Source organism: Triturus cristatus, chromosome 7 (genome assembly GCF_964204655.1).
Source record: "Triturus cristatus chromosome 7, aTriCri1.1, whole genome shotgun sequence".
NCBI classification, from domain to species: Eukaryota; Metazoa; Chordata; class Amphibia; order Caudata; family Salamandridae; genus Triturus; species Triturus cristatus.
In genome coordinates, this window is record NC_140590.1 from 324962110 (window position 1) to 324974776 (window position 12667).

Consider the following 12667-nt stretch of genomic DNA (forward strand, 5'->3'; position numbering starts at 1 on the left):
TGGTCCATTGTAGATGATGTTTGCCACATCCAAACAATCTAGATAAATAGTCTCTCATATACACCTGTGCTACCAGATAGCTAACAAAACCTTATTTGGAAAGCCACAAACCCATTCAACCAGTGGTAAAATGGCTACTGCTGCTTTACTGGGAAATATTCCAGTTTTGAGAGCTGCAAGGCAGCAACCTTGATGTTGTCACCCCTTTACAAGACACTATTTTGTCTATTCTGGCTCCTAAGTAGGACAAACCTCTTTGAGAAATCTCTTTGCTTATTTGTTTATACCTTTCATCTCTTTCCTCACGGCTTAAGGTATGAGATAGCCATACTAATCTGTGTTTATGGTTATCACTGGTGGTTCCCTGAAGGAGAAGGAATGGATTCTTACTATAATCTTCTCCTTCAGGGAAATTTCTAGTAAAACCATAAGCAACCCTGTCGCCTCCCTTGCGGAAGAGATAAAGATCGGTTTATAATTTCCTGTTGCCTACTGCGTCAAAGAACTGAGTCAACTGTCAGGTATAGGGCATGATGGGATACTGGAGGTCATGGTGCCTTTAAAGGCATAGTGTTCTGTGTCTCTTACATTGCTGCAGCCTATGCCCTATACTTTCCTATCATTCATTGTAAAAGAAAATGAAGTGTTTTTGTGAAGGATATTTTTAAATGACACTTCTTTCATTTTAGTGACTTGTTAAGGCTTTATGTATTTTCTTCCATCTTTTGAAGTAAATTAAAGGGACTGACAGTGTTGCCTGTTTTTAGGCTTATAAGTTTTACATTTTGGTCACATATTCTTCCTGACCTTTCTAAAGTAGGGCAAATATACTACACAACATGTGGCTTTTAAAAAAAGTACTCCAGGAGACCCCGCAAGTGGATGGGACTATTCATTGCCTATGATTTCAGTGGAGATTCCCCTGAAGTTTTTATTTATAAAGTTTTGTATAGCCCGAGCATGACCCCGGTGGGTATCGGAGCGCTTTGTAATTTGGAAGGGTAGGAAATAGTAAAGGAAAGGACCAGCGTCATTTAAGTATGCAAGCAAGAATAATGACAGAGGGGGTATCAAAGAACATCACATTTAGCAATACAATATCGTACTGGGAGAAGAACAAACATTACTTAGGAGTACAGCAGACAACTCTGGGCTTCACAAGGTGTTAGTCCAATACCGTAAGTGATCAGGGGCTGTGAGTGAAACAGACGAGCCATGGCCATTTAAGGCAAGAACTTGTTCATTAGTAATATTTTTTACTTCCTTTTTGAAAGAAGCTGTGGAGATTCTGCGGACTTCCGGTGGGGGAGAGTCCCAAATCTTCAGGGCAGAGCCTGAGAAAGCTCTGTGACTCGTTCTCTTTTTGCAAAAAATCTGTGGTTTCAAGAGGAAAGAGTTTGCGCTTCTTGATGGTCTACCCCCTCCAGATAATTCTGTCTTTCGAGCCAGGTAACAGGGGGTATTGAAATAGAGGGCTATGTGAGTCATGCAGGCGATCTTTAGCTGTATTCTTGCTTCGTAGGACAACTAGTTTATGGATTTTAGGGCTGGTGATATGTGAGCATTTCTTTTTGCACCAGTAATCAATCTGGCAACGGCATTTTTGGAGCGTAGCACTGCCATAGTCTAGCCTCTGCAAGACAAGCGCTTGAACGACCTGCTTGAAGTCATCTTGTGGAAGGAATGGTTTGTGATTCATAAGTATCCTCATCTGGTGATTAGCACCCTTGCACACCTTACTAATATGATTCTTCATGTTCAAGTGAATGTCGAGGGTGATTTCGAGAGATTTAGCTGAATCAATGTGAGGAGAGCAGTTGAAGGCTGTGAGGTGTTTCATCCAGAGGTCAATCTTGGGGTAGTGATTAGGAGGCGATATGAGAAGGAATTCAGTTTTGGAGGTGTTGAGCAGAAGGTGGTTCTCGGTTAGCAAGTTTTGAGTATTCGTCAGGGTGGAGTTGAGTGATGTGAAGACTTCACGGAAGGTGAATTTCAGGTAAAGTTGCATGTCATCCGCATACATATGAAAAATAATGTCTGTGGAGTTTAGTGCATTTGCTAACGCTTCCAAGAATATGTTGAAGAGTATGGGAGATGAAGCTGACCCTTGTGGGACCCCATGAAGACTGTAGAGGGCTGGGAAAGAGATTGATTCATCTTGACTCTTTGGGATCTGTTATGAAGGAAGGATGAAAACCATTGCAATACCAGCCAGGAAAGACCCATCCTGTGCTCAAGAATGAATAAGAGGTTGTCGTGATTAACAGTGTCAAACGCAGAGGAAAGGTCTGGGAGGATTAGGAGGCAAGATTCGTTTTGGTCTACCATTTTTAAAATGTCATCCATAATGTGAGTGAGCGCCAACTCCGTGCTGTGACCACTCCGAAAACCAGATTGATGTTGATCCAGGAGCTGGAAATTCTCTGTGAGCGCAGAATTGCGATTGCATAATGTTTTCTAGAAGTTTAACCAGATTGGGGATGTTGTAGATAGGACTGATATTATTAAGATCAGTTATGTCTGCATTCGTTTTTTTTTTTTTAGATTGGGTGAAACCTGAGCTGCTTTTAGGCACTCTGGGATCGTGCCTTGTGACAATGAAGTGTTGACAATCTTTGTCAAAAGGGGGATGAATGCATCCCTGATTTCTTTGAAGATGGGCAGTGGCAGCGGGTCGCTGAAGTGATTAGATGGGTTGATACTAGGAAGATCTTGTATAGGTCTCTTTCACTGAGGGGAGTAAAAGTAAGCCATGTTCTTGGTGCTAAGACTACGTGGCTAGAGCCTCTCATGTGGGCCGGTGGAGAAGCAATCCCGTAGGATGGAAGAAGAGCCTTCTTAGATTCCAGGTCAATACTTACTAGTTTTGTTTTCTCAGTAAAGAAAGCAGCCAGTTTGTCGCATGAAGGAGGGCCGTCTTCTGGGTTGAGGCGGTTGGGTGCTTTCACCGATTGTTTAACAATTTCAAAAGTTTCTATTGGCGATTGAGGCTTTTTTGAAGTTGGGATCTGAAGTAATTGGCTTTAGCACTCTTAATTTTTTTTATTATAGGAGCTCCTTACTGATCTAAGGGCTTTTAGATGATCCGCAGAGTAGAACTATGATTAGAGAGAAGAAAGCATTGCTATTCCTTTTTACTCACTGGTGTACAAATATTGTCACATTCCACGACACTGTAATTCACCACAAACAGAAAATACCTTCTTAGGAGATGTCATTAATAGCTACCTCTTATATTTTTCTGTTCCTGATTTGTAATATTGTTTATTACTATCTAATGTGTGACCCCTCTCGTATGTCGTGTTGGCCAAACTTCGGTGGTATTTGTGAGTCACTGTATAGTTTCAAACCAGCTGAAATGCTTTTTTAAAAGATGTTTTCATGAACCTCCTTTTTTTTTTTTGCCCTAATCGCGTTTAACCCTATTTGCATAGATTAGAATGTAGAGCACCAGCAAAAGCTGATTGTTTTTCTTCCCTACCTCAGGGTACGAAAGCACAGTATCTGGCAGCCAAAGCTCTGAAGAAGCAGTCCTGGAGGTTTCACACCAAATACATGATGTGGTTCCAGCGGCACGAAGAACCCAAAACAATAACTGATGAGTTTGAACAGGTGAGGCATACACCCTCGCACAGTTTTCATACTGTTGTCTTGCTCTTGCTCTTTCATAGTATAAAAATTACCTACATCAAAAGGCAACATTGGAACAAGCTTCTCAAACAAAGTAATCCCAGTTTCACCAGTGCTCCATTATGAATGTCTATGTCCACATGGTTTCTTTCCTCCCACCCAAGTATCATTAAACTTTCTGTTTCTTTTTCAAAAGAATGTGCCCTTGCTCACTTTGTCACTGGATTGAAGCTAGCCTGGCTGATGAGGGGAGGCACCCCGAAACCGGTCCCAGGATGCTTGTTTCTGTTCCAGGGAAGACCTAGCACTTTAGCTCGGGCTGAACTGTTCCTATAAGGAACAGGGTCAAGACTGATTTACTTATGGTTGGGTCTGAACTGGGGTGGCAAAATGAGCCGATGATGGATTTAACCCAGATCTAATAGTGACTGGTGGTGAGTGTCAGAAAAGTGTCCATCTTATTGTGTTTGCTTGTTCGCCCTAAGTTGGCAGGGTATACCCAGACGTGGGTCCCTTGCTCACTATGCCACTGGATTCAAGCTAGCCTAGCTGATGAGAGTTGTTACCCGAAACCGGTCCCAGAATGATTGTTCCTGGTCCAGGGAAGCCCTGGTTTGGCAGTTCAGGCTAAACTGTTCCCATGAGTAACAGGGTCAAGACTGATTTGCAAATGGCTGAGTATGAACTGGGGTGGCGAAGCGAGCAAAAAGAACAATGATGAATTCAACCCAGATTTAATAGTGACTGGGGGTGAGTGTCTGAAAAGTTTCAGCGCTCCCTCCATCATCTCATTGAGTTTGCCTTTTTTGTTGGTACCTTCTCAATTTACTTCACATACAGGGTATTTTTTCCTCTAAGGGTTTTTTTAATCCCTTAAAAACACATTCCTCCCTCTGCTCTTCATGCTGTCCTGTTGAGGCTTGCATTAAAAAGTACTTTTTGGACGGTGCACAAAGTAGGGTCATTTGAATATGCTGTTCCACCTAATGTCACTAGTCTCAGAGTTGGTCATAAAGCACAAATAGGCACACGTAGCAATGATCCTCTTGGCACAACATGGTTCTCAAATTTAATGAACATATTGATACCAATACCTGTAAGATTATAGCTTGTTACAATCGGATACTGATGCCGTAGGTCTTAAGTTAGCCATCTTGAGCCCAAACCACTGAACTTGGCAGCATGACTTCTGAGGCTTAAAATATTTGGAATATATAAACTATCTTGGAAGGGTAGAGGTGAATCCAGAGGCCAGGAGAAAGGGCTTGCTATTCAACATTTGTGCAGAAGAGTTCACAAAATACTTTTACTCTACTAACTGCATTTATTTCAGACAAAATGTCAAAAATATGCTTTATTCGAAATCACAAAGTGAATCATAAAAGCTGTAAAATACATCCATATTAAAATGTTTAAATCCAGAGTAAAAGTTAAAATTATTTACAGCAGGCTGTAATATACATATAAAAAACGAATGTCGACCGCATAATCATTCAGATGCAATTTACAACTGCTTTCTGTAATAACGGGTAGCAGAAATCGTGACATTACTACGTGTGTATATAAATTCAGCAGCATTTGTAGATACATAAAAGCGGGGCGACATTGCACGAAACCCAACTGTAGCAGCAATGGTTTAATAAGTTTCTTTTTCAGTCCGCTAAAATATTTACAGAAGAGCACAGTGTGAATGGTACTCTGAGGTGAAGTATCGTCACAAGGGCATTTCCCCAAGTCAGATGACCAGTTATTGGCTGTGGGGAAACAGATTAAACGGTGGAAATATCCAATCAAAAGCGAGTCAACCCAAATCTTTCACAGGAGTTGTACACTTTTGTTAAGTAGGGTTGCATGTGGTGGGTAGTCGAGATCATCTGAATCCTCACGCCAAAGGATTTAAAATTTCAAAAGATAGTCTAATTTCCTCTAAGAGTGATATACACTTCAATTTCATGTTTTTCTTTGCACAGTAAACAGGCTCTCGGGGTGGTAAAAATACTCCGAGAGATCGAGGTCTGTCAAGAAACTGTGCACATATTTAAGCCAGGGAATTTTCAGGATGTGCGTAGATTTCAGACAATCCGCAATTATAGCTTGATTAAGAGAGGTGTGTTCGGATGTCCAAATTTTATGCCAAAGAACTACTGGCTGGATCCTGATCAAATCTGTTATGTACGGGGCTCCTAATTCAGCGTGACAAACCTATGTTGAGCTACTTTTCTGGAGTGCAAGATCCTTAAAGTATTTTCCTCTAATTGCAGAGCATCATTCTTCCCATACCCCCAGAGCTCAGATCCATAGGTAGCAGTAGGTCTACATTTGGCCTTGTAGATGATCATCAGCTCCCTTGGATGTTTTATGCAAAGCTGTCTAGCAAAGTTTAATATGGCCATTATCGTTTTGACAAAATGAAGCTGCCTTGATTTAATCGCCCCTACCCAGTTCCCTGCTTGACTAAACACAATCCCCAAATATTAAAATGTTGCTGTAAACTGGATTTTAGAGCCCTCAATAAAAATATCACGGCAGCGTGAAGCCTTATTCCCAATCTTCATAGCAAAGATTTTACTGATGTTGATTTTTAAACCAAGGATCTGATCCTTGGTTTCAAAATCAACATCAGTAAAATCTAGCCACAGATTCCTTAACTTAGAATATCCCCTGGCATCAGACTGGATCCGGATTTTTTTTGCAGCAGCACCTCTGCGCGCCAGGGGACGGCGCCACACGACCCCACCCTGACATCCACGTACGTGATGTTAGCGAGGTCATATAAGTCCCTCCCGCGCGCTGACGTCAGTTTCCTTCTTTTCCATGTACAACGCGGATCCGGAGTGAGCGGTTCCTCTGTGGCCTGTTTTCAGGCCCTTTATCGGCGCTTCACGTCTGGAACAGTGTGCGATGCCCTCGGGCTTTAAATCCTGTACCTCCTGATCTGAAAGAAACACGTTAGATTCCTCACCTTAGAATATCCCCAGGCGTCAGGCTGGATCCGGAAAGATTTTTCGTCAGCAATACCCTTGCACGTCGCTAGGCGTAGTCTGCGGCTCCGCGTCCGTCGTCGGCGTCGTGATCGCCGGGATGACTTCGTCGGAGTACTTAGCCGCCCGTTATTCTTTTTTCCGCGCCAGTAAGCGCCGATCCGGGAAGAGCATACCCTTTTAGTCACTTTTTGACTAAACTATTTTGAACTCTTTTGGTTCCATTTCCAGTCGACCTCGACTCTGGTGCCAGTAGGGATGCCTGGATTCAAACCGTGACACCTGTCACCGACTGTCGTCGGTCACGGATCACCATCGCCGGTGTCTCTATTGCCTTGGGGCCGACCATGATGCCGAGTCGTGCCTAGACTGCCGGGCCTTGATCTCGAAGACTAGGCGGGAGCAATCCCGCAAGCTGCTCGAGATCCGGCAGTCGGCAGCCATCACTGTTCGTCGAGGTCGAAGTCCTCACATTACGGTAAGTCGAGGCACAGTAAGAAGAAGTCGAAGAGGCAACATCGCTCTTCTGACTCCCCTCGCTGGTCGCGCGACTCGGCAGTCGCGTCCGACCTCATACCCTCCGGTCCCTGGGTCTGACGTTACTCCGGCGGACATAGACTTCCTCGTGGCCATGAGGAGTCTGGCTCTGCCGTCGACTCCTGCCGGCGCGCCTTCGGGGCTCGACTGGGAGGCCTAGCGAGCCGGTGGCTCCGGCGCCGTCATCGACTTCGGTCCCGACGCCGCAGGACCCCGCAGGATCCAGACCTGGATCCCGGTTGACCTTACGACCACCCCTCTGCCGGCGCCGCCCCCTGTGCCGCCTTCGGACGACGCAGTCACAAGGTTTAGTCTCGGTCCGGGCCCGAAGTCGGAGCGGCACCGCCCGGCGCCGATGGATGACGGGGACGACTGGGAGGAGACTGAGGACCCTCTGGCACAGCAGTGCCAGTTATCTCAGGACTGGACAGAAGACCTGGGGGATGCCAGTGGTCTTGACACCTCCCCTGACACTGGCTTCATCTCTCCTCCCTCCGTGGCTACGGAGGAGGGTGCTACATATTCTGTGGTGCTGCGCAAGGTGGCAGAAGCCCTCGGGCTGGAGCTCCCACCTGTGGCCGTGAGGACTAATCTCCTCACTGAAGTGGTTCAACCGCCGGTAAGCTCCTCGGAGCCTCTGCTGCAGTTCAATGAAGCGCTGACCGACGTTCTGATGGGCACCTGGTCCAAGCCCTCCACAGTCCCTCCTGTGGACCGGAACGTGGCCCGGTGCCACCGCCCTTCACCGGGCGACCCCAGTTTTCTGTCGGTGCACCCCACGCCCGAGAGCCTGGTTATCCAGGCCTCTACCTCCCAGACCGCCTTCCCATCCGCTCCCCCGGATCGGGAATCCAAAAGGTTGGAACAGTGTAGGAAGAAGCTGTTCTCCTCCCTTAGTTTGGGGTTGCAGTCTATCAACACTGCGTGCCTTTTGGACCGTTACACCCACTCCTGGGATACGGTGGAGGACGAGCTACCCCAGTGTCCGGAGGAGGCCCGGACACGGCTCGCCCAGGCTCTTGCCAAGGGGCGGGATGCGGCGCGGTATTCAATCCGATGTGCACTGAACACAACGGACTCGCTAGGCAGGGCAATTGCGACCACGGTGGCGATTCGTCGCCACGTCTGGCTGAGGTCCACGAACTTCTCCGGGGATGTCCAGAGCACCCTCATGGACATGCCCTTCGATGGCCGTCGCCTTTTTGGCGACAAACCAAATTGTGCGCTGGAGCGCTGTAAGGACTCCAGGGCCAAGTCCTTGGGCCTCTCGGCCCCGCGCCCGCAAACTTCCGCTTTTCGCCCCTTTCGTGGCCAAGGAAGGGGCGCCCCCTCACGTCCGTCTGGCCGCAGAACGAGCCACAACGCGGTCGCGGATTCCGCCGAGGCAGAGCAGGGGGACAACCAGCCGGTCCGTCCACATCTACCCCAGCAGCATCCGCCTCAAAGCCCTCCTAGTCAGAGATTTCAGACCCATTCCACGCCAGTGGGAGGCATAGTTCGCCATCACCTGCTCCACTGGCGTACCATCACATCGGACAGGTGGGTGCTGCAAATCGTCCGAAGGGGATACTCCCTCCCCTTCGAGGCGACCCCTCCAGCCATGCCACCGCAGTACCACCGCATGTCGGGGGATCACTTGCATCTTCTGCAGGAGGAAGTTACGGCCCTCTTGGCCAAGGGGGCCATCAGGTGCGTTCCTGGGCCAGAAGTAGGTCGGGGTTGTTATTCCCACTACTTTCTGGTTCCCAAGAAGGGCAAAGCCTACGCCCTATCTTGGACCTCAGGATCGTCAACGCCTTCCTCCGGAAGGAGAAGTTCAAGATGCTCACCTTAGCTCAGGTTATGGCTGCCCTAAACCCTGGAGACTGGATGGTAGCGTTGGACTTGCAGGACGCTTATTTCCACATCCCCGTCCTGTCGGCGTTACCTGCGGTTCGCGGTAGGCCACAAGCACTTTCAGTTTATCGTGCTCCCCTTCGGCCTCACCAGAGCCCCTCGGGTGTTCACGAAAGTGATGGCGGTGGTCGCTGCTCACCTGCGCAGATTGGGGGTTCCAGTCTTCCCCTATCTCGACGACTGGTTGTTGAAGGCGGGCTCGCCCCAGGCAGTCGTCTCCCACCTCCAGACTACGGCCGACCTCCTGCATTTGTTGGGTTTTTCCATCAATGTGCCGAAGTCGCATCTGAGCCCCTCCCAGAAGCTCCTCTTCATCGGAGCGGTTCTGGACTCGGCGCTGTTCCGGGTCTAACCTCCGGAACAGCAGGTTCGGGATTTTCAGGCTCTGATTCCAATCTTTCGGCCTTTATGCCGGGTTTCGGTCAGGTTGGTGCTGCGGCTTATGGGTCTGATGGCCTCCTGCTGGTACATCACGCCAGGTGGCGGATGCGGGCTCTGCAGTGGGACCTGAAGTTTCAGTGGGCTCAGCATCGGGCAACCTGTCCGACCATGTCTTGATCTCCGAGGGCACTGCAAGACAGTTGCAGTGGTGGCTCACGGACAGCGATTGGGTCAGTGGCAGATCCCTTTCCCTTCCCCAACCGGAGCACACAGTAGTGACGGATGCGTCCCTCCTGGGATGGGGGAGGGCCACATGGGAGAGGCGGAGATCAGAGGCCTCTGGTCTCCGGCGTAGTCCCGGCTCCATATCAATCTATTGGAGCTGCGGGCGATCCGGCTTGCACTGAAAGCATTCTTTCCCTCTGTTCGGGGAAGTGTAGTGCAGGTGTTCACGGACAACACCACCGCCATGTGGTATTGCAACAAACGGGGTGGGGTCGTGGACCTTTTGTCAGGAAGGCTCTGCACCTCTGGACATGGCTGGAACATCAGGGCTTCACCCTGGTGGTTCAACACCTGGCAGGCTCTCTGAATGCCAGGGCGGACAAACTCAGCCGCCGGTGCATGTTGGATCACAAATGGCGTCTGAACTCGGACGTGGCGCAAGGCCTCTTTCGGCAGTGGGGAGAGCCTTGGTTAGATCTATTCGCCACCGAAGAGAACGTGCAATGTCAGCAGTTCTGCGCATTGGAATTTCCAAGGCGGCACTCGCTCGGAGACGCTTTTCGTCGCGAGTGGAGTTGCGGTCTGTTGTGTGCCTTTCCGCCTATACCATTTCTGCCCAGAGTGCTGAAGAAGATCAGGCGCGACCGGGTCCAAGTCATCCTTGTGGCTCTGGATTGGGCACGAAGATAATGGTATCCCGAGCTACTCAGTCTAACGATCGATCCCCCGATTCGCCTACCTTTCAGGAGGACCTTCTGTCGCAGCAGCAGGGGACGGTCCTCCACCCGAACCTCTCCAGCCTCCACCTCCATGCGTGGAGATTGAGCGGCGGCAGTTGATGCCATTTGGCTTGCCTCCTGAAGTCTGTAATGTTGTTCTGGCAGCCAGGCGTCCCTCCACAAAATCGGTATACGCCTGCAGGTGGAACAAATTTGTGGCATGGTGCACAGCAAAGGCTGTGGATCGCCTTTCCGCCCCTCTTTCTGAGGTTCTCCTCTTTCTTCTTTCCCTGGCCCAGCAGGGCTCTGCTTCGGGCTCCCTCAAGGATACCTTTCGGCTATTTCTGCTTTCTTACGGCTTCCTGATCAGCCTTTTCTTTTCAAATCCCCTGTTGTTTCTCGATTCTTTAAGGGCATTACTCACATGTTTCCTCCTGTCCCTTTCGTAATGCCTCAGTGGGATTTGAATCTAGTGTTTACCTATCTGATGTGCGCTCTCTTTGAGCCACTTCATAATTGTCCCCTTCATCTTCTGACTCTTAAGACTGCTTTCCTGGTTGCCATCACCTCTGCTAGAAGGATGAGTGAGCTCCAGGCTCTATCTTCTAAGCCTCCTTTCCTTTCGGTCCATCCGGACAAAGTTGTTCTCAGGACTCGTCCCTCCTTTCTCCCTAAGGTGGTAACTGCCTTTCACATCGGCCAGTCTGTTACACTGCCCACCTTCTTTCCACCTCCGCATCCCTCGAAAGAGGAAGAGAGGCTCCACCGTCTAGACCCAAAACGGGCGCTGTCCTTCTACCTGGACCGCACCAAACCGTTCCGGGTGGATGACCAACTCTTTGTTGGCTACGTGGGTGCTAAGAAGGGGCGGGCGGTGCACAAGCGAACCATCTCTCGTGGGTCGTTTTGTGTATCAAGGTCGGTTATTCCTTAGCTAAAAAGGAACCTCCTGTGGGGCTGAGGGCCCATTCCACTCGGGCCACAGCGGCGTCCACTGCCCTGGGCCGGGGAGTCCCTTTGCAGGACATTTGTCAGGCAGCAACGTGGGCCTTGCTAAACACGTTTGCCAAAAACTATTGCCTGGACAGCCAACTCCAGAGATACGGCTTCTTTGGTCGTTCCGTTCTCCAGGACTTCCTGGTGTGATCTTGGTTCGCAGACCCACCCCCGGGGTTGGTAAATACGATGTGTCCTAGCTCGGGCTACTTCTGCCCTCTGGGACTCTGCAGAGTCTTTGCTCTCCGCTGGCACTGAATGCTCTATTGTTGACCTCCTTCACCTTCTCCGAGACAGCCGTGACCTTGCTGAGTTTACCATTCGCTCCGCCTTGGATACTGTAGATTCCTTAGGTCGGGCTATGGCTAGTTCAGTCGCCTTACGGCGCCATGCTTGGTTGCGGGATAGCGTCTTTGCGGAAAATATCTGGGAAAGACTTGTTGATTTGCCCTTTGATGGGATTTTATTGTTTGATGCACACGCCGACTCGGCTGATCGGCGCCTTCTTGCGGGCTTTTGCGGGGACAAGAACCCCGTTAAGTGCATGCACTTAAAGGGGTTCTTGTCCCCGCCTGCAATTCTAGAAACATTGCTGGTTTCTACCTATTAGCCTTTGGTCCTTGGCCGTAGCCTCTCCGGCCTTCCTTCCGTGAGCTAGCCTGGTAGGTTCTGGTGCCTCTCTTGATGTTTCTTCTCAACATTTTGTCGGTGTTCACATGGTGCGCCATTACACTGAGGGGTCCTTCCTCCTCTCTTTCTTCTGTTCTGGTATATGGCTGGTGCCGTTTCCATCTTTCATGCTTATACTTGTATGGTGTAACACCATTCTGGCACTTTTGGGATGTCTTGCATTCCGTTATCTTTTGCTCTTCCGAGCTATTTGGGTTGCTGTCTGGCTGTTCCGCCACAGCCTTCCCCATTGTCCCTGAATTTGTTGCCGGCTCATGTGCTTGGCGCTTCTGTTCTGTCGCAGACCCATCTCCCCTTTGGGGTATGGCTGTGGTATCTATTCTAAGTTAAGGAATCTGCGTCTAGATGTCTCTATCAGATGTACGAGTTACTTACCTTCGGTAATGATGTATCTGGTAGAGACGTTTTCTAGCCGCAGGAATCCTGAACGCCCACCCAGCCTCCCCGTTCTGCGAGGACTTTGCCAAGTGGGGTTCTCCACTTCCCCCTCCCCCCCTTTTTTTACAGTTGGCATTGGTCTTTATCTCATGGGTGCTCACATTGTTGCGTCCCTTTAAGATTTGTCATATTACGGCTGACTCCCTCTCAAGGTTTTCTTATCTGTAAAATGAT

General features: G+C 49.2%; 1 protein-coding gene across 7 annotated transcripts in view; it reads left to right on the forward strand.

Annotated features, from left to right (window-relative positions):
• CNOT3 (CCR4-NOT transcription complex subunit 3) overlaps positions 1 to 12667 on the forward strand; it is a 1079590-nt gene that overhangs the window by 1041812 nt on the left and 25111 nt on the right. For all 7 annotated transcript variants that reach the window (XM_085616418.1, XM_085616421.1, XM_085616419.1 and 4 more), the window contains one exon: positions 3487 to 3612. In XM_085616418.1, the coding sequence (XP_085472544.1) occupies positions 3487 to 3612 (126 nt within the window). The remainder of the gene's footprint in view (positions 1 to 3486; positions 3613 to 12667) is intronic.